The sequence below is a fragment of the Cololabis saira genome, chromosome 13 (assembly GCF_033807715.1).
Source record: "Cololabis saira isolate AMF1-May2022 chromosome 13, fColSai1.1, whole genome shotgun sequence".
NCBI lineage: Eukaryota > Metazoa > Chordata > Actinopteri > Beloniformes > Belonidae > Cololabis > Cololabis saira.
In genome coordinates, this window is record NC_084599.1 from 19,019,450 (window position 1) to 19,043,660 (window position 24,211).

The following is a 24,211-nucleotide window of genomic DNA, read 5'->3' on the forward strand; positions in this document are numbered from 1 at the left end:
ATTTGACACCTCGGTAATTGCCACAAATGTACCCTTGTGTCTTGAAATTTACATACATACCATAGGTTTAGTGAAAATATATATATATTTTCAGGGGTGGAAAGTAACAAATTACATTTACTCACGTTACTGTAATTGAGTACTTTTTGTGAGTAATTTGTAATTTTCTAAGTAGTTTTTGAAATATGTAATTTTTACTTTTACTCAAGTACATTTTGACCCAAGTATTTTACTTCGCTACATTTGAACCCCCTCACGTTACTGAGTACAAAATTTATGGTGAAAATCTTGTGGGCATTTTATTTTGGTTTATTGTGAATAGCAGGATCCTGCAGCATTGGGCACTTTATTTTGTGTTTGAATACTTTGATTCTGGTTTTAGTGTTGTCGGTTGGACAATATGACTGAAAATAGTTTGCACTTTACAGTACAGGTTGTGACTGTCCTTTTTGACCTGTTCTGCGGAAGTAAAAGGATCATGATACTGAGCTCAGCTGAGCTTTTACAAGTGTGGATGTGTACTTTAATATGCCTCGAAGTTGATTAAAACAACTTGTGCTGGATTTGATTCGTGACTCATCCTTTTTTTGCATTAAATAACTGAAAGTAACTTTTACTCAAATTACATTTTAAATGAAGTACTTTTGTACTTTTACTCGAGTACATTTTTAGATGAGTACTTTTACTTTTACTTTGAGTAGAATTTAAGCAAAGTAAAGATACTTTTACTCAATTACAATTTTTCAGTACTTTTTCCACCTCTGTATATTTTTTAGTTTAGTTTAGTTTAAGTTTATTTCAGTCATATACAGTATACAACAACAAGGGACAACAAGGAAGAGACATTTTTTTTAACAATTTGACTGAAAAAGGCTCAGGCAGAAGCAGAGCTTATTAATGCCCGCCTACTACACAATTTAAGCTACACGATACATGGTGTCAAGTGTGAAGAAAAAAAAAAATAGCAAAAAAACAACCAAAAAAACAAACAAAAAGCAAACATATGATATACCTATACTGTACATACTGTACACTTGCATACATACTGTACATGTACACACGTAGATGCATATACATATCTCTTTTCCCCTTTTTTCAATTACAGCCATAACTCCCAAATATAAATACACATAATGATTTTTTAAACATAACAAATGAAGTACATTGCTTAAGTTTGAGATCATCTATTCCACAGCTGGACGAAGAAGAAGACTGTATTTTTTTAAACTTATTTTATCGCTTTTGGTAACAAAAATCTGCATCCATCTCTTAACTCATATTTACTCTCAGACGCTATGAAAAACTTCTGCACACTGTCTGGTAATGTTTTATGTTTTGCTTTAAACATGATTTGCATTGTTTTATAATAAACCAAGTCTCTAAACGTCAGAATATGAGAATTAAAAAATAATGGATTAGTATGATCATAATATCCCGCTTTATTTATTATGCGTATAGCTCGTTTTTGTAGTAAAACAATTTTATCAGTCATGGTTTTAAACGTAGATCCCCATAATTCCAGATGTTAAATAAGGAAATATTAGTGAACAGTAAATTAAGTATAAACTTTTATGATTTAGCTAGCATGTCTTTCGTTTTGTACATGATTGCTATTGATTTTGTGACTTTCCCTTAAATTCAACATGTTTTTTCCCAATAAGTTTATGATCGATCACAACACCGAGGAATTTGGTCTCTCAAACCCTTTCAATTTCAGTATTAAATATTTTTAATTTAATATTACTTCCAGCTTGGTTTCCAAATACCATGAATTTGGTTTTCTTTATAATAAGAGATAATTTATTAACATCAATCAAAATGAAAGAATTAATCTCTGATTAAATCTAGGTGGCCTTTTTTAAGTGTAGGCTACTTTGAGAAAGCTGAGAGAGAAATACAAGGGAGGCCACAAGGAGGTGCACTGGTGTCTTTGTTGATTTAAAATTAAAACGTTGATGAGAATGCTAAGGCAGGAATTGTGTTAATGTTTGCATGACGAAGCCTAGAGAGACAGAAAAGTATGTTGAAGTGGTTCAGGACATGTATAAAAGAGCAGCATGACAACGGTGAGATGTGTATTAGCAGTGACAGTCTGCTATCAGGTAGAAGTGGGACTGCATCAAGCAGAAATGTCAACCTCAAGGCCTGTGGGCAAAATCTGGCACCTCATTTTATCTTGATAACAAGGACATGCCTCTTGAATGGCAATCAATGTGTGTCTTTTATGAGTTGTTAAATGCAGAGGAAATTATGTTTAAAAAATAGAAAATGCATTTAGGTGCAGTAGTTATACAACCAGCCCTCTGACACAAACATTAAGGCTGATGATATAGAGTTTGACACGGAAAGAATTGACCCAGATCCCCCTCTTGTTTGCCATAGCTATGGCTAATAGGTTGACGCATGAGGTCAGCAGGATCCTCCACGGACGATGGTGTTCGCAGATGACATTGTCATGTGTAGTGAGAGTAGGGAGCGAGCGGGTTAGAAGAAAACCTGCCATGCAACACATATGCAAGGTCATTCGGAGCAGGACCGAATGCCTGTGTGTAAATGACAACAGAGGAAAAAGAGAAGGAATGGCGAGGATGCAAGGATTGGAGGGGAAGAAGGTTGAGGAGTTTAAATACTTTGGCCAAACGGTTCAGCATTGGGAGTCTGAAAAAGAGGTGAAGAAAAGACTGCAGGCAGCGTGGAATGGGAGGAGAAGAGTTTCTGGAAGCATCTATGACAAGAGTCGCAGTGAAAGGAAAGGAAAATGCTTAAAAGATGGTTTGAGACCAGCCCTCATCTATGTCTTAGAGACAGCAGCACTCAGCAAGAAATGGGAAGCAGAACTGGAGATGGCAGAGTTGGAGACATTGAGATTTTCAATAAGCGCATCAGCGGAACAGAGAGGATAAAGAAAGAGATGAGATTAAAATGGTTTGGACAAATAGAGGAGGAGAGATAGTGAATAAGTTGTTAGAAAGGCACTGGAGCTGCTGGCCGGGGAATGGAAAAGATCAAAGGGAAGATTTCTGGATGCAGTGAAAGAAGATTTGCACATGATTGTTGTGGCAGAAAAGATGCAGATGGCAGACTAAGATGGAGATGGATCCCTGTAGAAAAAAAAAAATTCTAATGGTTTTGTTTCGTATTTTTGTATATCTATATTTATATATATCAAATTTAAGAAATATTCCTCCTGTAGTCTCATTAAAATGACTTGTATTATCTGAAGGTTTGATACACAGTACACAGAATACTGTCTAATCATGTGTTTTCTAAAGCTTGATGACAAACAAAGATCTCTCCCGTTTACACAGAGCTCAAGAATCTTGTAACTATAGCTGCCCGCTGTTGTCAGATTGAGGAGAGAAGTTTGGAGAAGTAAAATGTTGATCTTGAAACTGTGAAAGTCCAAACAGACATGCAGTGTACCAGACAGATCAGTGAACGAGAGACACGTCATCACTCTCATATTTTATTCATGTTTACTTGGTGTTTGACACATTTGATTTGAGTTACAACACTCAGCACCTGTCACAACGATTTTCCACACTTTTTTACTCCCCTTAAAAGAATCCTTCAAAAAAAGTAGGTAGAAAAATCTGTCCCTGTGCAAACTATTTGACCAATATCAAGAGTTTTGTTTATGACAATTAAAAATATAATTTGCAAAGTGCAGGTCTGTAGAGGAAATAGGATGAGGATTTGAGTACAATGTGCATATATTACCATCCCTCAGAAGTAGAAAAGTCGTCATATGAAACACAAACCGACTTCTCCAAAAGCAGGATGTATTGCTGGCTAAGTAGTGTTAAGACCGAGTCCACGAGTGACCCAAAACAGAGTGTAATCTAATACTACGTCAAAAACAACTCCAGAATTTAAAATAAAAGCCAAATGTGGAAAAAAAAAATCCCTTTACTTGATACAAACATATGTGACTGTGCTCAATGTGACTTAGGTGAAACCTTGTGTGATGGTTTGTGAGGATAACAAATGGTCACACATACCATTATTAAAGCAAACTAGTCCCTGGCCAGTAGAACTAAAAGGCACTTTAAAGATACAGTGGCTCTGTAGCTGACAATCAATAGAATAATTTAACTTCAAGCCGCTGTAACAACACAAACTATCTAGAGTCTGAACGTACACGGTGTAGGTTCAGCGCAGGCTGGATGGAGAAAGCTGGTGTGCAGGTTTCCTCACAAAGTAAGAAGTCTGTGGTGTTCTGTTAGTTCCTTCTGTGTTCTTTTAGGACATGCTACCGAGACGACTATGTTCTCATCCTGAGGTTTGCACAAAGGTTTGTGCTTTGTTATGAAACACAAACTGTGCTTTTTAAAAGCTAATTTCAGAACTTGCAGCAAGTAAAACACTGGCCTGCAGTTCTTCGTCTTTGTTTTTTTCGGGGTAGAGGGGGAGGTTACAAATAAAAGCACAAATTTAAATAAAAAAAAAAAATTCAGGTGAATTTAAAAACATTGCTAGTGCTACTTGTGATGATTGTCCATCTGCAAAATCTTACAGCATATTTGGAAAAAATTCAATTAAAGAAAAAAATTGAAGACTCCTAAATCAAGAAGATAAAAAAAAAAAAAAGAAGAAAAACCAGAGTAACTTGAAGAAAAGTATTCAGATTACTTGGAGACTATAGGAGACTACAGTAAATGTGCTCAAACTTGCATAGCTCTAACATTATAAAACAGTTTTCCTTTTTTAAACAATGACTTACTTGGGTGACACAACACCTCTAGATCAAATAAAAATCAACATTTCTAAAATATAAAAACACATAAAACACTTGGTTTGCAGCACAGAAGAGGAGGAAAAGCCACTGAAATGTCAACTTGTCAGTTTCCCTTCAGCCGTCACAGAGAAGGCGACCTCTGCGGGAGCGTCTGTAGAGTTACACATCAGGGGCCGTCACTTCCGTCGTAGATTATGGGCTTCTCCATGGTGAGATGGTAAAAAACCTTCTTGGAGATGAAACTGTTGAAAAATAGCATTTAATCAAAAAATCAGGAGACACTGGGGGACAACAGACAGCTTAAAGACCAAATGCACATGCAGACACAGAGGATGATGAAAATTATGCTTCTTCTATTTAGAAGGCATGAAATATCTGTGCACTTCGTACCGTGAGAAGGAGTTGTCAAAGATGAGGGTGTAGAGGCCGGGGTGCCGCACTTTCAGCTGTCCTTGAATTGTCTCTTTATGGGAATTGCAACGAGTGAGAGGAATGAGGACCTGAGAGCAGAACAGAAACACTGGTCACAAGTAAATCCCTGCACTGAAACATTTGCCAGAAACGGTCCAACTTCTCCTCTGTTCTGGATTATTTATCATCGAGTGGAAGATTCCACTCTAACTTTCTCCCCTAATAACACCAGTTCTCCAGACAAATTATTAAACCAAAAGCAGAACGTTTTAGCAGGTATATAAAATGAACAATTGAAGGAAAATAAAAGTTCTCTTTCATGTTCCAAAGAGAAAATAAGAATGAAGTTTGGTTTAAAAGAGAAAAGCTGCTTTGTTTTAAACATGGATGCTTATAAAATAATCTGTTTTGTAAATAAACTAAAATCATGAGCAGATAATTTTTCAGTTGTCCTATTGAGATTACATGAATATTCATGCAATACGTTGTTGACTGCTGGCGTTTACCCACTATCAATGCAATGTACATAAATTGTGTCATTTCAAATGATTCACTTTAATTGCATGTTTTTCTTTTAAATAATATACTGTGTTTAATGAAAGTGGTGAATGGAAGCTTTTTCTTTATGTCGTGGTTGGACTGATTAGATGATCCTGCCTTGTAAGTGCTCCTGGCAGATGTTGCAGTTCATCCGCATCTGCAGTCATTCCATCACTCTGGTATTGTGCTTTATGTTTAGTATATCATTTGTGGTTGAGTTGGCTTTTCTGACCTCTGCTGGGCCAAACAGCACAGCAAAAATCAGAAACAACAGAGGACAGAGACAGTAATCCAGATACTGTCAGACAAATCATCTTGAGCTAAATAATGAGAAAGATACGAGTTTACTTTCTGAACTCTTTGCATCCTTCGTGGAATCAACTGTCCTCAATATGGACTCGCCAACCTAACGTTTCTGTTCTGTTGTGTAGTAATGACAAATACCAAAGGGTATCTTGAGGACAAGCATTTCAGAGGAATTTCAGGTTTACATAAAAGCAGTCCTGAAAGTGAATGTGAACGGTCAAATTAGATCTTTACCAAGTCAAAATTGTATCAGGATTGAACAATGTGGCTCGTGATGTTACCAGGGGAAACAAATAGTCATTATCAATGTTACTGAATGTCTTTTTAGCTGTCAATTAAGTCAAATGTTTAAGACAAGAAAGAAAGAAAAAAGAAATATCACAAAATAGAAAACACTAATAAGAGACGACGGCACAAGGGGAGGTCATAAATTGTTTAAAGCCCCTGACATATTCAGTCCAGGATGTCCACACCGTCAACCTGCAGTGGTTTTCACAGGCTCATCATCGTTGAAAGATGAAGTAAAGTGGCCCGATTCTCTGCGTAGATCACACAACACACTGTGTTAAAGTTAAACCACATGCAATAAGCAAGTCTACCTTTGACTGTTCCACCTGAGTGTCACAGGATTCCCGATAAACAACGCTAAAAGAGATACTCTTGGGTTCGGAGGAAAACACCCAGCTAATACTAGGCCCACAGTCGGCCACAGTGACGGTGATGACACTGTAACAGCTGGATTTGATGAAGAGCTCTCTGGAACCGTCACCAAACTGAGAAATCTCATCAGTGCTGAGGGGGACAGCCATTCTGTAACGATAGATTTTAGTTTAAGGAGCATTAGAGACGTATTTATTTGTGAAGGGACTAATCAATCATGCCTGTATATAACAGATCAAAACTAATACTCACGTGATCTCTCCTGATTTGAGAAGGTTAATCTCTGAATCCTGAACAGTGGGCACTTGTTCCTCATCAGGGGTCACATCTCCTGTGCCTCTGCAAAATCCAACACAGAAAATCCACAAAGGGAAGAAATTATTTTGTGAAATATGGAGACATGATAAAAGAGAGGAAAAACGGTTTATTTTACCATGAGTCACTGCTGGCTGTAGCCAACAGTGCTTTTTTTCAAATTATCTTGGGAACATGCATCATGGCCGTGCATTTCAACTGGACGATCAATTTTACCCTCAGATTAGTGACTGTGCATTGTAATGGACCATCAGAACATTTTTGTACATTTTAACCCAGTTGTATAATGTTAGACAAATATATGTGCTTAACTTTGATAAATGTCTTGCATGGCCACATCTTCAGCTTTGTGTTAGACCTAGACACCAGATCCAGCTAAGACATACATGCATTACTACTCGCGGTGAATGGCCACCCAGCATGGGTATTCCAAGAGTTTAGATCCTCGAAGTCAGTCTAGCTGGACACTAACAAGTAGTTATCTGCAACATCACATCTTTACAGCATTAATGCTAGCATTAAGCTTTAGAAACCTGAAAATCAAGCACCTTCTGTTGGGGAGGTTTCCAGAGCGAAACATAATGGGAGTTTACGCAATTGAAAACTGGAAGAGGCATTATCCACGGAAAACCATGAGTTAATTCTTAGTTACAGTGCAACAACAAAGGGATCAGTGAGGAGGACAATAAGTTAAAACCCCTTCAAGATTCTGTATTTGGTAATTTTGAATCAAGCAACTCTAATACTACAGAAAACTTAATGTCCTTTCTGTTGTCTACATTTTATTTATATCATTAAATCATCAAAAGTACATGTGAATGTGTTTTGATTTACCCTTTCAGATTGAAGGTGTGTTTTTGATAACACAAAGTTCTGCATATGCTCACTGCTGGGGTGTTTTGTGTGTTTTCTTTGTTTCTTTTTTTTTAGTGACTGACTGACTTTTCCCTCTGAAATTCAAAGGAATCAAACTTCTTGAAGATGTATTACCTTCCATCCGGATGGCAATGTCAATTCGAACTGACTGGTGTGGAGATCCGAGCCGCCAAAAGCAGATTTTGATTTGTACGTGCAAGTTCTCAGTGTACCTCAGACTTCCATCCTCTATCACATGAATGTTTCAGTCAAAAAATGACAGCTTTTTTTGCTATTTGGATGCAAAATAAAATCTGAAATCCAGATCTCTACACCACTGAGCAGAGACCAACCGGCATCTGCTTTCCATTCACCTCATCCACTGGAGCATGAGCTATCCATTATCAGAACTCTACACCCTCTAGCTCAGACTATCCCCACGATGACAGAGGAAAAAGACAAGCAGCACAAACAGATCAAAGTAACACTTCAGATCTATTCAATCTGGGCCTTTGTTAAGTCAACCAAGAACTCAGGGACAAAAAACACCACAGTACTAAACAGAGTAAAAGAAGAAAAAAGACAGGAAAAAAGGTTGTTCCTCCATATTAACCAGGAGTGTCTGAGAAATTAAGAAGGATATTTTCCAAGCATGACATCCCAGTCCACTTAAAATCGAACACCACCCTCACACAAAGCCCAAAGGCTCAGCTTATTTAAGTCCAGGTTGAAAACACACCTGTTCTCGGCTGCATTTGAATGAAGTTCCAAACCTGCAATTTTCCTTTTGAGCTTGAGTTTCAAAACTTGATCATATTTTAACTACTGTTTTTATCTATTCTTCTTTTTTGTTTAAATTCTAATTCATGCTTTTTATTTTCTGCTATGTGATGATGTTTTAATGTTTCTGTAAAGCACTTTGATTCAACTTTTGGAAATGTGCGAGACAAAACCCACAAACAGGAACTGAGTAGCACTGCATATGACGTCCAGTGCAGTGAGGAAAGAAACTAGACAACATCTCCATAAACACCTAGCAAAACACAGGTAAACAACTTACAGAGAACAAAAGCCTTTAATGACTCACCAGTGATTGGGATACAACTTGAACAGCGTATATACTTCAACCTCCACCATAAATCAGTTTAAACTGTCAAAATCCTCTGGATGAATAATGAAAAATCTTACAGAACCAAAAAACAGAAGCCAGATTATCTTCATTTAAGCCTTGGAGAACTACCATTGTCTGGATGACTGAGAATCTACACCAGCGTGTTCACCAAAGTGACGCGACCTCCTGCCACACCTCACCTGAATCCCACAGCTCAGCCCTCAGATAAATGTTACACTTACATTTCCATTGCTCCTGGAAGCCGTAGGTCTTGTTCCCCCTCCAGGGAGCCTCCCGTCGTTTGAGATGCAACGTCACTGTCGTAGACGCCATTCACCTCCTCCTCTGTGATGATGTCAAATGCTCCGTCATCAGACCTGTTACTGGGGTCGATAACTGGGAAAATAATTACTACAGTTAATTTTTCTAAATTTAAGTAATGACATTAAAGCAGTAAACTTGTTTTAAATGGAAATAAAACACAGAATCTCATTACTTATGCAGTACATGCAAGAACTACATTTAACCAAAAATGGAGACATGGAGGAGCAACACTTACAGCAAATAAATTTGGTTGGGGACACATTTATCACAATGGTGCATTACTTCTTCTCTCAACAGCACTAACAGTTTGGGAATCGTAAATATCAGTTAATGTAGTGCAGACAGGAAAAATACTGTCCACTTCTTTCTTAATATATATAATATAATATAATCCAATTTTTGGGGCCTATATTATACATTGTTTTTTATTATTATTTTATAATCTACCACCTATTTTAAAGACCTTTCATGAAAAAGATTCCTTCTGGATGGCAGCATATGTTCTTCAAAACTATTCAGCATTTATGATGACTTCATGCTACAGGCATTAAAGGACGCCTACACCAGCACTGATGCCGGACCTTAAACAGCATCACACAAACACACACACCATCTTTTGTACAATGATTTCTGGGATAGACACTCCGTGGCCCAAAGCACGATGAATGAGGTATACAAAACATGTGGATGGATTTCAGCTAAGCGTGGGAATGGGAGCATTTTTGTCAGGAAATGTATACATACCGGTACATACATACATTTAATTTTTCTTCCTTTTCCCTATACATGCATTCCTTGTTTTTACATTTCCTCGTCTCCTCATTTTACTTTACTGTATTGATTTCTGGAAAATCTAAATATATACTTATATTTCAGCTTTTATTTTTAATAATGTCAGTTTTGGTCCTCCATACTATACTGTACATCATGTCTAGGTGAATTCAAAGTCACGGGCTGACGTGAAATCAACACAGATTAGAACTGAGGCTGTTGTTCTCATATTATTAACAATGTTTACAAAAATTGGAATTTAAAAATGTAATTTCCTGTGGACACGGGTAGATTGTGCGTAACCTCTAACAGTGTTTCAGTTTATTGTTTTGGGAGAAAAAAGCCATCTTTCTCCATTATTTCAGCCGGGACCATATCTTTAGCAATGTTGTAGGGTAATCCAAATATTTTTTAGTCTGTTTGCACTTATTTCTTTTGGGGGGTAAATACAACTTGCAGCGAGCGTTGAAGCAGAAGGTAGACAGGGCCTGGAATTGGCCTGTTGCCTTGGTTTTGTGGCACTGACAGCAGCAGACCAACGGTTATAGCGCTGTTGTACATGGCAATAAAGTCGGTTTATAAGAATCTTTGTCTAGAAAAAAAGAGCGACAACAAATACCCATAACTATGTTCTTCTCTCGAAAGACACCTGCACCGCGGGCTTTAGAAGAAAAAGACGCTACAGAGTGAGTCAGGATGCAGCGGCATCAGAAGAGCAGTGAAATACGTGCAAATCACAATTTGTCCTACTGTACTTATTGTATTTTTTTCATAATCATTTTTCATTTTCTCCTGTTCAAATCCAATAACTCGGGTCGCGGTGGGGCGGGGCTGATCTCTCCAATCAAAGCCTTGTATTATCATTTAAAAAATAAAATAAAGGTTACTACTTCACGGATTTCCACGGGTTCTTTTTGGAATGTAACCCCCGCGAAAAACGAGGGATTACTGTATATTAACATACCAATATATCGCCCCAGCTCTATAAGAGCAAAAGCTGCTATGAAGAGCAAGTAGCTCAACACTATACCTCCAATATCAGAACAGCAATTGCACCCTACGAGTGCAATCTACTGAATCCAAGTAGCTTTAGTTAGTGTCTTAGCCTGAAACTTCACTTACATTAACCACCAGGAATATTTAATGGGTATGTTCAATAAAGACATGAAAAATTATAATTGTTTGGGTGTCAGCTTAATCACACCACGTTTGTCTATTATTGACTTGAAGATGAACATCAGATCACATTTTATGGCAAATTAGATCAGAAAAAACACTGATTTCTAAAGGGTTCGGCTACTTTGTGTGATGGAGAGGAATGCATTCCAGTCAACAACTATGTCACTCCAAATAAAATTAAAATCTTGATTTATCAAAGCATGGGACAGTCTTCCACTTGGCCTTATGCCATCTGGGATGAGGCTTGACCTAGAAAAGGCTGCAAGCATTACTGGGTCTGGTTTGTTTACGTTTTTAACTTGGATTTTTGAGTGCAGAGATAACCTGTGTCTACTGACATTTCTGCAGAAATGCAGGTATTTCTGCAGACATTTGTTTTGGGAAGTGCGATTTGAAAATAAAAGTTAAACAATGTTTTTCTCCTGATTTAAATGTCACCATCTTCCCTTTTGTGTGCTAAATAAAAGATTCAAACCAAAAGTTTCGATCCCTCTTCCTCACTGGTAAAAAAAAAAAAGTCTTTATTCTCATTTCTGCTTAAATATGTCCTGTTGACCTACTGTAAGAGCGAGGACAGGGGAACAACGTGACTTACCCGTTACCCTGGGAGTGGGTTTATACGGAGCTGGTTCCAGAGGTGGCTGAGGTCCAGCTCCAGGGGGAGGAGGCAGAACATCGGAAGGACTCAGCTCTGCTTCTGTGAACCTCTCCACCACCGCACTGTGCTCGGTGTAGCAATCTCTGCAGCACCGCTCCTTCTTCCCACTGTGCTTGGTCATCACGAAGTTGTTGCTGCAGTAATAACAGAAGATGCGTCCACAAAGCCTAGAACAGTAGAAATAAACAAGTTACAAACAAGTCACACATGTTGTGACAGAGCTGCTGCATGCAGCATGCAAATCCAGTCAGGGTAGGACCAGCCTTGAGCAACTACAACAGGCTTGACGATGAGTTAAAGCAGACCTGCAGTGATGTCTGCGCAGCCACCAGGTGAACTGGCCCTGGCAGCCCAGACAGTGTGTGGCCTCCTTATCCACCAACCACCAGCGCTCTTCCGCTCGCAACTTCTGCTCAAACTCCAAAGCGTCTGACTTCTGCCACAGAGCATCTTTGTCCCTGGTGGAATTCAGAAAACACAGAAGTACACAGGAATTTAGTGTCATTCAGTGACATCTTAACACATGTTGGCAGGTGTTTGGAAACTCATAACCTGCACTTATACATTACATGCACAGTAATTTTGTATATAAAATTAAATATGTACTTAGACTAAACCATAATTTGGTGGAGAAATGCTGCAGATACTAAACAATGGAACTTTGCAAGGAACTTGAATTTCCCCAAACCCCAGCTGAAAAATGCAGAAGGTGACTTATGATACAAGAGTCCACAAGGCTGAACTTGTGCACAAATGCCACGGGAACTGACTAAATATATTGTTTTACCCCGCTGAGTATAAGAGCTTTGGAGGTAACAGCGTCACTGAACAGAAAAAAGAAATCTGTTATCTGCTTCAGTAATGGTTCCCCACCATACTTCACTTCCTTTATCCCTAACCTTTCCATAATTGCTGTTGACTTCTCTTAACAGAAGAATCAATTCAAACCAGACATTTCCTAGTGACCATGAAAGTGCAAGCAAAAGCAACAAAATGCTTGAAATTCAAAGAGAAAACAAAGCTGAGTGCTACTTTCATTGAAAATCCCTCTGACTGTTTCAACTGACAGCATTTTGGGTAGCGTTTACAGAAGGAGGTCATACTTTATAAGCTCAATGAGCCGCTCTTCAAGGTTCATCTTGGTTCTGTTGAGGTCATCGATCTCTGCAGTCATCTTCAGATGCTCGCTTTGCTTGTCAGCTTCTGTTGCCTCTAGTTTCTGCTTCAGTTCCTCACACACCTTTTGCACATTAAAGTGTGCCTCTTCAGCACTAAGAAGAGAAAACAGTGAATCAAAATCTTCTTTATTCGTTGTGATATGAATTGATGGTAATGATGTTGACATCCGCACCTGGTTGCTGCGTTTCTGAGCTGCTGAATCTCGTCGTTATTCTCACGAATGGTTGCTTCTGTCTTTGTGATGTAATCATCTTTCTCGCCTATTAGTTGCAAATATTCCTCAGTGGCAGCCTTTAACAAACATTGTGAAAAACATAAAATATTCATAATCACAACCCTGATAGCAAAATATGAGGGAATCAATGTTGAAATATGGTTAGGCAGAAACATTGAATAGATGTTGAATCCATGTTGAAGCCTGGTCTGAGACAAACAGAATACGTTGATTCAACATTGATTACATGTTGGCATTAGAATTGGATGATTGATGGTTAATCCACCATCAATCATCAACCTTAACCAAAAATCAACCTTTTTGACCATAATTCAACACTGATTTAACATCTTTTGCTACCTGTGTTGGTAGGTTATGAACTCAAAGCCAGCTTTGAAATCAAATAATTTGATTAGAACCACATATATTTTTCATCTATTATTCATTCTGCAATCAAAGAAAGGAAACTGTTTTCACAATCAAGGAGCCGTACCAGCTATTAAAAAAAAAAAAAGTAAATAAAACAAACGGCTAAATACTCTAAAATCATCAAATGTTCTTACTGATTACATAACAGTTCTGTCTTCGGCTATGTTTCTCCAGTTCCATGCATTATTTCTTTAAACTCAAAAATATAAGCTCATCCCTAAATGTCTTTATCCACACTTTCCATCTCTACAGCTACTGGAATCATTACTAAAGTATGGACAAAAATGGGGGATTTTGTGCTTTTTCCCTCCCAATGCGTTTCCCGTGTATAACATTATGTATTCTACGCAGACTGCACACATTTGACCATCACCAGTCCAGGACATATGAAATGCATGTATTATTGCAAGACACAAACCTCTAGTTCAGAGACTTTGGCGTTCAAGGTGGACACGTTGCTCAGCTCTTCCTCCAGCTGAGCTTTCACCGCGTCCAACTGTTCATTAACACTCTGAAATGTGAGATTGATAAAAAGAAATTAACATCTGAATGCTAACAAGCAGGTTGGAAAAAAACTATTACAACTTCAAATACTAATATGAATGAATGCAGTGAATCCTAGATTTGAGATCTAATTAATTGCAGAGTATGAATCCATGATATTTTGTCTTCTCTTATCAACTTCATTTCACGTTTATACACTTTATCCATTTCTGTATATAAGGCATCCAACGCATTCTTACAAAAATTGGGGTCCACAGTAATTAAGTGCTAATAAAAGTAAAAATGGTACATGAATAAGAATTGTGTGCTTAAAATCCTCAGAGCTTGAGGTTTTTTTTAAGTGTTATATAAAGAAAAATGACAACATTGCAAACAAGTAAAAGATTTACCATCCAGCATCTTTTTGAATGGGTTAAAGCCTGAAAATATTGCAAGGAGATTGCTAAAGGATACAAACTTTATTTCCATATTCACAAGGGGCTGGACCCTAGTTCAGATGTCTCTCAGAAAGAGGAGGGCTAGACCCGACACCCTGTTTCGTTTGAGCGGTTTGGTCAGGGCTGGACCAGCCAATTCAGGTGAGTGTTCCCACTGCAAGTCAGACGGCCACTGGCCATGCAGGGTTTAGATAAAACGCCGAGCAAGGCGTCATACTAGTGCGACGACAACAATGGAGGTCATCCAGCTGTTTGTGTTTCTTCTGTTTGGCTTTTGGTTCTTTGTATGTACAATACATGCCGCACTATAAGAGACAAGGTTGCGGCTGACCAAGAGAAACACAGCTGAAAAGAGAAGAACACTTCTTGCTTTTGCCGTGAGCAGTGATGTTTTTATGTCCGCCGATGAACAGATTGTATAAAGTTGGTAAGACATAATATTAAAAATCTGGGTTTGTGCTACCTGCAATTAAATAAAAATCAAAGTCAATGAAGGATTTTTTCCCCCTACTGAGTATGGTACCAGTACAACATTTGGACATGATGACAAAATGAAGAGATAGGTTGGTCCATTTGATAAAAATTAATTAACTGAACCCCATTTTATTTTCACCTCAATCATTTAAAAAAAGGATTGTCTTGATCGCATTACAAGTCACGATAATCAGTCATGATTAAATTACCTTGATCTGGACCTGGTGAGTCATGCTCTCTGAGCTCATATGGAACTTGGCAGCCTCCACCTCCTCTCTGCAGGACACCTTGACACTTTTCATGTTGTTCTTTGTCTTTTCCAGCTCTTCCTTGAGCTCCGTAATAGTCTCTGGAAGTGCCTCTTTTTGTGTTAGCTCTTTTTGTAAAGTGTTTTTTTCAAGCTGCAGGCCTTCAATACAGTCCTTCAGTTGTTCTACCTTCTTTTCTAAACCTTCAATTGTAGCAGCGTTGCCAGCCCATTGCTCTTTGAGGTCCTCCTTTTCTGCACTTAGCTTACAGATGGTCATCCCCAGCTCTGCCGTCTCAGTGTTTGCTCTGTGCAGACCCTCGCGGATCTCATTGTTCTCTAATTTTAGTCGGTTGTTTCCAGCTTTCAGGGTGGACAACTCTTCTCGGAGGGCAGCCGCAGAGATGGCCAACTCCGCATGGGAAGCAACCTCTCGATCACGCTGTTCAGTAAGGGCTTCTTCTTTGTTTTTGCACTCCATAAGCTCTGCTACGTGGTTCGAATTCAATGCTTCCGTTTGGCCTTTAAGCTGCTCGGTAAGAGACCTGAGCTCATCTCTTTGGGCTTCTGTCACTTCCAATTGTGCTTGGGATTTCAACTTTTCCTCCTCAGATCTCTGCGTTTTCACCTTCAGGTCCAAGACGTCTGCTTGGAGCCTGGACACCTCTTTCATGCTAAGCTCCAACTGGCCTTCAACCACAGTTAATTTAGTGGTAACTTTGTGCTTATCCTCCACTTGAGCCTCATTCCTTTCCAAATGTGACGTCTCCATTGCCTTTTTCTCAGATGTGATCCTTTCGATCACCTCTGTCTGTCTGGCACAAGTTGCTTCTGCGTTGGCTTTGGCAAGTTCAAGCTCCTTTTCCTTAGTCTCTAACGCTTTTAATGTGGACAACAACTTTTCAAAGTCCTTCTCTTTATTCTCTATCTGGGCCTCTTTGGTTCTTAGCTGTTCTTGAAGACTCGCCTCGTTTTTGCGTGATGCCCCCAAGTTCTTCTCCAACTCTCCGATCTGCCCGTGAACATTCTTCAAGTCTACCTGCATGCGACTTAGAGCTGCTTTCACAATTTCCTGCTCCTCACGCAGACTCTGATTCTCCTGCTCCAGCCGCTCGGAGGTCATCTCCGACAGCTTTGCAGCCATGGTGGCGCGTTGCAGACTCTCATCCAGCTTGCGGTTTTCCTCACGTAGTCTCTTCTCTTTTTCATCTACTGTCATCTTGGTGTCATCCAACTGTCCTCTGAGCTGTTTCTCCGAGGCCCTTAAAGTTGCCAATTCAGCCTCAAGCACTTTTCTGTTTTCTATCATCTCTTTCTGCATCTCCTCATTTCTACTCACTGTGTTGAGAAGTTTTTCTTTTAATTCCATTAGACCGGCACACTGCACCTCATAGTCTTCAGCCTTTGCCGCCTGTTCTTTGATCATACCCTCGTGTTCAGCGAGGCTGGAGGTCATTTGTTCTCTCTCTATGTTTAAGCTCTGGTTCTTGGCTTTTAGTTGCTGTAATGCCTCACTGCTAGAGTTCAGCTCTGCGTCTTTCCTCTTGAGGTGCTCTGTAAGGGTAGCAACTTCTCCTTCTAAAGAATCTCTCAAACTGCAAACATTTTTTTGTATTTCATCTATATCTTCTTGTGCCCTCCTCTTCACCTCATCCAACTCTTTCTCTTTATCCTCTAGAGATCTTTGGAGGTCCTGCAGCTGCCTCTGTAGGTTGTTTGCCTCCTTGTCCCTCAACGTCAAGCTCCCCTGCAGCTTTTCAAGGACACTGCACTGTTCCTCCACTTTCACCTCCAACTTAGCCTTCTCTTCAGACACAGATGCAGCTAATGCTTCAAGCTTGGTTTCACTTTCTTTTACTGTTGCCTCCTTGAGTGTCAGCTCCTCCTCTAGCCTTATTGCGTGTCTCCTCTTGTCTTCCATCTCACCTACAGCCTCCATCTTTCCTCTCTCTGCCTCTTTCAATCGGTCCAACAACTCGTGAATCTTCTGTGCCGAGTCAAAGTAACTGGCTGCCTGCTGGCCCTTCTCATTGAGAATCCCATCCAACTTGGCCATGAGCTCTACGTTCTTCCCCTCTGCAGCTGACAGCTTCTCCTGAAGTAAGACATGCTGAACATCCTTTGCCTTTTCCCCTGTCCTAAGCTCTTCAACTTCTTTAGACAGAGTCTGCTCTCTATCCTGACCAGCCTTGAGTTGTGCCTGCAAGCTCTGGTGCTCCTCCTGGGCAGCGAGTGACACATCAAGCTGTCTCTGAAGCTCCACAACGACTCCCCTGAGCTCAGAAGCCTCCTCACCGAGCTGCTGCACCTTATCAAGTAGCTCCCGTTGCTTTAGCTCTGACTGGTCTAGCTCCAGACGAAGGTCCTCAGCTGTGCTGACATCTTCTATGCAAGCAGGCAGAGACTCATTCAGATCATTCATAAGACCCTGTCCATAGTCGGGGCTGGAAGGAAACTCGTGTGCTTGCTAGATGTTTGAAATGGAAATAAGCCAAGAAGGGAGGGGGTTTATGAATGGATTTAAAGTTATGAAAATACAATGTTATTTGAGACAAATAACTCGTACCTGTGAATAGGTACTGGCCAGACTGGTGATACTGGAACTGCGACTAGGTGGTTTCCATAAGTGGCCAAGTGAATTTGCAGATCCCAATGTCCTCCTGTTGATCAAAAAAGAATGTTCTTGCTGCAAACATCACAGCTGCCAAAGAGATTGTCTGGTCTTCTTTGTTACCTTGCAAATGTTGGCCAGGAGGCATCAAGATCATGACCTCTAGACGCCACGTCAAACTGCACCTCGTTGAGCTCATACAGGTGACTGATTATATCGACACTAAGGTGGGGCTTCAGGAATGGGCTTCTTGCATAGTACCAGTCACTGTGAGAAGAGATGTGAAGGAAAGATCAGAATCACCAGAAACAAGAGCAGCAGGGAATCCCATATGTGAGATGTCTGAGCTTCTGCATGGATCATCTGAAAACATCTGAAACTTTAACCCGCAAGTAGCAGCTGCAATAACATGACAGTTAAGCTTGTTTTAAAGGATTAGTCAAATATGATGAAAACTTGCTGCATATATGCAATATGCTGCAGTTTTCTGATGCATTTATAACTTTTAAACCATTGTCATGTGGCCACTATCAAGTACTTTTAAAGCTATGATGTTTTCTAAGGTTGAACGCAGTACAACTTGCAACACTGGCCAGTTCAATGGTAAATGAACAGTATTTATATACAGTAGAACTTTTAAAGTCTTGTTGACCACCTAACGCAGTTTACACAACAAACCACATTCACCTGTCACCACATACATATGTATAAAGAGCTCTCTTGGCCTACAGGAATTTGCTCAGGTACATTTTTCTACTAATTCTAAGCAGTGCTTTTACTATTCCACACAGAATAACACTCTCATGAATGCATCAGAGGCAATGTGGGGTTCAGTGCCTGGCATATGGACTGACATATGGACTGGAAGACCAGGAATCAAAGTACTGACTTTCCCGTTGGCGGATGACTGCCCGATCTCCTGAGCCACAGCCGCCTCATAAGTCTTACAACAGGATCACGTTTATTTTGCAGAAGAATGTGAGAGACAAAGCACATTTTCTTTTTCATAGAGTCTGATCTTGTTTTAAACCCCTCACTTTTGTGCAAAAGCTTATTCTGCCAATAATCAATAAAAGCATGACACCTGGACCATATTAAGTATTTTAATAAGAGATTTAAAAAAAAAAAAAAAAAAAAAAAAAAAAAAAAAAATGTAAAACATAATTTTGAAGCATGTTTCTGAATATTTACTGTTGTTTCGAACACTCATTTATCATTTAAATCAACATGATTACACATTAAAGATGCATAACTACAGTAACACACACACCCTTTTTGACTTTGGTAAATTCCTACAAATTAAAAACACTTCCTAATACTGAAACAGTTCTTCATGTTTCTACTTCTAGCAGAGAAAATAGTCCTGCTTAGCATTAAAGCCTGAATGAAACAGGAAAAAAAGAATAAAAAGAAACTAAACTTAATTAAATGGAGCACAAGCAATATTTTCAAAGCATATTTGGTTCAGTTTCCATAAATGTTATTTTACCCAACCTGTCTAAATCTAGCAGTATGCCATGGCCTCTATGCAGGTTTTATAATACACTGAATTCAGGAGAAATCTTGTCATTAATACTACAATTACTATTGAACTTTTATTTAACCTGGAAATTTCACAAAGGTCAAGGATGTCTTTTAGAATGTCCTGGTCAAAAGTGGCAGTGCAAATTAATCAAAGATCAAGATAAAGTAATCAGTCTTTGCATCTACATAGAAGGATAACAAAGGATAGCAAAAGCTCTGACAGTTTTACCTGGTGACTTTCTGGTTCATTAGGCACTGCTGCAGCGTGTCAGCCAATCGCTGATGTACGAGGGAGTAGCGGATAAATGCTCGGCCTTTCCCCAGAGACGTCTTCAGCTACCAAAGCAAAAGCAGACATTACTTTACACATAGCTTTTAAAAGGTGCTTAATCACACTCAAGGGACAAAATACATCAGAGAACATAAGAGAATAAAAAAATAAAATATTCCAAGACCCCAAAATGAAACTTTCTTATTTTTCCTATAAATTATACACAATTAAATAAAGAAAAGAGATAAACCAAAAAAGGTTAATTAGGAATTAAAATCACATGAATCATAACAAGCCTATTAAATTCATAGATGTGTCTTGAATCTCATTTATTAAAAGCACCAAAACCTATGCAGGATTGTAAAAGGAATAGGATGAAAAAACAGATTTATCAGCTTGCTTATTATTTAAGGGCTTACATAATTAATTTGTGAACTGGGTAATATATCAATGTTGCTCTTAATGACAAGAAAATCACACCTCAGCAATGGATTTGACGAAACGGATACCATCGTTGGCTCCTTTTATCTTTGCCAGACAGTCATTGAAATATTCCCAATAGTCTTTCTTAGTACCAAGAAATGATGTCTTCTCCTTCTGGTCAAACTGAAAGAAATATAAAAAAAAAAACAATTTCTAAACACCTACATGAAATCTAATAAAACAAGAGTAGTTTAACAGAGGAAAGGCCACCAGAAGAGTAATACATCTGAAGAGGTTCAATTTAAAACATTTATTTATTCATTTCCCAATGACGTACTATGTGCAAAGATATTTTTGTAATTCATGTTGCATTTTATATGTTTTCTTGACATTTTCACTGAGTATCTGGGACCCATTGAGTCTAATGTGACTAATCAGTCAAAATCCCACCTGGAGCAGATACTCCAGTTTGTAGGAGAATCTGTGTAGATTTGTGCTGTCATCTGTAATTGGCTCCCCAGTTTCCCTGTACTCCTTTGCAAGCTCTGCAACGGCCTCTGAAATTCAGATACAATGTCATAAAACCAAACCAAGAGTAGTGATTGCAATAGAGTTGATCGACATAGCAGGAAGCACATATATTAACCCTGGAAAACACCAAAATGCAAAGTATAAGCAACACATATTGTAATTACATCTTACATGAAGCAATTACAATTAAAAACAGAAAGAAAACACAGCTTTGTGCACCTTAAATGTCAAAAAAGGAAGGAAACATATATGCACAAACAGAGCAGATGATTGAAACTACAACACATTTTCAATTGTCTATTAACCCATCTTTGTCTGCAAGTAGGCTGTATATTCAAAACTTGCCTCGTATCCATCGTAAAAACTGGAAAGACACCCGTGATGGGTGCACCCTCAGCAAACACTGTCTGTCTCGCTGCATGCTGACAGAGGCTTCTAGCACACCCTAACTACAAAAACATGAGGTCTGATACTTGCTTTCCAAAATGAAGTGACTGTCAGACAGTTCCAAATAGTGGGGCAGCAATCTGACAAAGTTTGTGAAATCACACGTGTCTAACTCTTCTTTCTCCTCCTTTTTTCTCTCTCCTCCCTTTAGTCAATAACGACATACCATCAACGCATTCAAACACACAAAGAGGCACACGCTGACATTAGGCTGACGTACCATGCAGATCTCGGATAATCCTCTGGAGTTGGCTCTCCCCGACCGTAGCCCCAGCAGCCATGGCCCCACTTCTCGCTCCCTGGCAACCAGAGGTCACAGGGTTACATCCAGTCTGCTGAATCAGAGAATTAGAAATTGTGTGACACAAAAGACTTTCATGAATGATTCAAAGTTACTGGTTTGTAGTCACAAATAAACCGAGTGGATTCACATAAATATGCTACACATCAATAAGAGGTCTGATAACAGCGAGACAGCTCAATTGGTACAAAACATTCTACCATATGGATAAAATCAGTCTAACAAATATGCATGTGTAGTTTTATTTGAAACAGTTTATAACAGAGGAACCAGTGAAAATAAATGTTTTGGGTTTTTTTTTCCCAAATAATTTTGGCTTTTTTATTGGTTCATTTGTGGTTGATTAAATGTGATCCACTCCCATGACAGTGATTTCCATTTGGTCATGTGTAATAAATCCAGAGCAACCCCATCAATATCTCAGCTGTACCTGACCAAAAATGACCAATCACGGTTTTTGACATCACTGTAGCCTCATGACAGGGTCACATTAATATATAACAGCAATGGATGGCCAGAATGTTAAAACACAGACACAAAAAAAATCTGACAGTGACGAGGATGGATCAGATTAAAACCAAGCAGAATCAGAGGGAAACCAGGGTTGAAGGCCCTGGAGACAAAGTGAAATGGAGTTAGATTAAGATAGTTTGGATACATAAATAGGAGGGATGATGAATATAAGGTAGAAGGATGTTTGAGTGCTGGCAGGAGAAAAAGAAAAAACTAAAGAGAAGATTGGTATAACAGGGGAAGATGCAAAAGAGATGGCAAGATGGAAACATGTGATGTCCTTTAAAAGAAAGGTTAAATCCAGAAGAGTAAGACAAAGAAGAAAGAAAATAAAACAACGTTTGATCTTGAATTTAAGGCTAGAAATTGCTTACGGTCCATCCATTACATCTATCATGTGGTCACACTTTGCAAAAGCTCACATAGTGAATGCAATCTGGCAAAGAATGCTGGAAAATGACCTATGTGACTGCATGTTTAAATTACCCATAAACATGTTTATTTAGAGAGGTACTACTTCACTTACAACGTCCTGAAATCATAATAATCTCAAACTTCTACAATAACTAGTTCAAGTTGATATTCAAAAAGGTTGTATTTCTAGCAGACATTACTGGATATTGAAATCGGCGTAAATATCTAAGTGAAATAAACAAAATGTCAAATAATCATGTTGCATAACCTCTCAATATATGCATATCAAATTTCATGAACAGACAAGCCTGTTGAAAATGTTTTCCCGACCTTAGATTTGGTTAGCTATAAAGTAGTCAAATTACGTAAATGGGGGTAAAACATCAATAAAAACAGATTTAACAGTTTTCACAACTCAAGTTATGGCCCTCACGGCGTAATTATGACTATTTTAAAGTAAATAATACAACATACTTGAGAAGTCAGCTGGCAACTTAGACGTAGTTTCACAACCGTCCCAGTGACGTAGCTTTGACGACTTAATCATTTAACAAACGAAAATAACCATGACACTGGTTGGAAACAGTGACTTAAATAATCTAATTTCATTCTACACTTTTTCTAGGAACCAAAAAACACAAGACTAACAACTTTAACATACTTTTAGAAATGAGTCAAACCCATAACAATCAACACGGAGCGTTTAGCGTCAGACAACCATGCTTAAATGATCTTGATTGACATGAGGCTGTCCAATGACGAAGCCTAATCCAGCAGTCTGACCAATGGCTATGAGGCAGGTGGGCGGGACATAGGAGGTGGATAGTTTGGTTGCAGAGTAAGAAGTAAACAGTGGGGTCATGTGACGAAGTCACGTGAACGAGTGTCCTACTTTTCTTTGGTTGAGTGGAAGACAAAAGGAAAGGAAACATTTATATCAGAGTTTAAATAGCAGGGCAAAGTACGAATGACCTTCTTTACATGTGACCTCAAGTCTTTCATGTATTTTAAATGTATTAAAACTGCAGCCATATCCACTATAACTAATAACTAAAACAGCGTGATATTTATCACGTTTTTGAAATACTGGGGAATACTAAAAGCCATTTTATTCTCCCCCAAAATATGGCTTTGTTCTCAGAATGGGCACCTTTTTAAGTTTTTAAGTTTAGATAGAGTTAAGAGAGATTGTACTTTTTTTTTTTTTTATTGAACATGCAATAACACAGTATCATAACATTTTCTCGTAAGGACATTAATACATTTTAAACATGAAGTGGAATGTTGTCATCAAGTATAAGCCATGTACAAAATATATATATACATATATATATATATATATATATATATATATATATATATATATATATATATATATATATATATATATATATATACATGTAGAAATGAAACAAAACAAAACAAACAAAAAGGGGTTGTTATTTTAAAATACAAGTAAAAACATTTGCATATATTTTCAAAATCAGGCAAAACAAACACCATAACAAAATAGGAGCAAGGTCTGAGGCATGAATCACAAAAGCAAAAAACAAGATATGTCGTCACAAATCTTTTTAGCCATTTTGCTGGAATCCATTTTTTTGAGGGACAAAAAGAACAATTTAAAATCATTTAAAAACCAATCAAAGGAGGGTTTACCATTTCTCCACTTACAGCAGTGAATATGATATTTACCCATGAGAATAATTATATTAATCATAGAGAGATTGTACTTGGTATTCAGCAAAGTAGGAATGACATGTCATAATTTTGAACATTGATTTTACTTATGGTAAGCCTTGTAATGTAAAATGAATTCATGTT

At 38.4% G+C, this 24,211-nt stretch overlaps 1 protein-coding gene across 4 annotated transcripts; it reads right to left on the reverse strand.

Moving 5' to 3' along the window:
• Positions 1–3,454: 3,454 nt before the first annotated feature.
• On the reverse strand, positions 3,455–23,082 carry fyco1a (FYVE and coiled-coil domain autophagy adaptor 1a). 4 transcript variants are annotated; one of them, XM_061738136.1, is made up of 18 exons: positions 22,862–23,082; positions 21,380–21,458; positions 20,632–20,738; positions 20,239–20,364; positions 19,717–19,823; positions 18,087–18,230; positions 17,919–18,012; positions 15,315–17,819; positions 14,109–14,201; positions 13,220–13,338; positions 12,972–13,139; positions 12,174–12,326; positions 11,806–12,035; positions 9,179–9,332; positions 6,908–6,994; positions 6,595–6,805; positions 5,129–5,238; positions 3,455–4,980 (listed from the first exon to the last, which is right to left on the reverse strand). In XM_061738136.1, the coding sequence occupies exons 2-18, from the start codon at positions 21,438–21,440 to the stop codon at positions 4,905–4,907; spliced, it is 4,545 nt and encodes a 1,514-aa protein (XP_061594120.1). In that variant the 5' UTR covers positions 21,441–21,458; positions 22,862–23,082; the 3' UTR covers positions 3,455–4,904. The 4 variants fall into 4 exon arrangements, with proteins under 4 accessions (XP_061594120.1, XP_061594118.1, XP_061594117.1 ...); XM_061738134.1 differs by having other exon boundaries at positions 21,380–21,491; XM_061738133.1 differs by having other exon boundaries at positions 21,380–21,494.
• Positions 23,083–24,211: the final 1,129 nt, after the last annotated feature.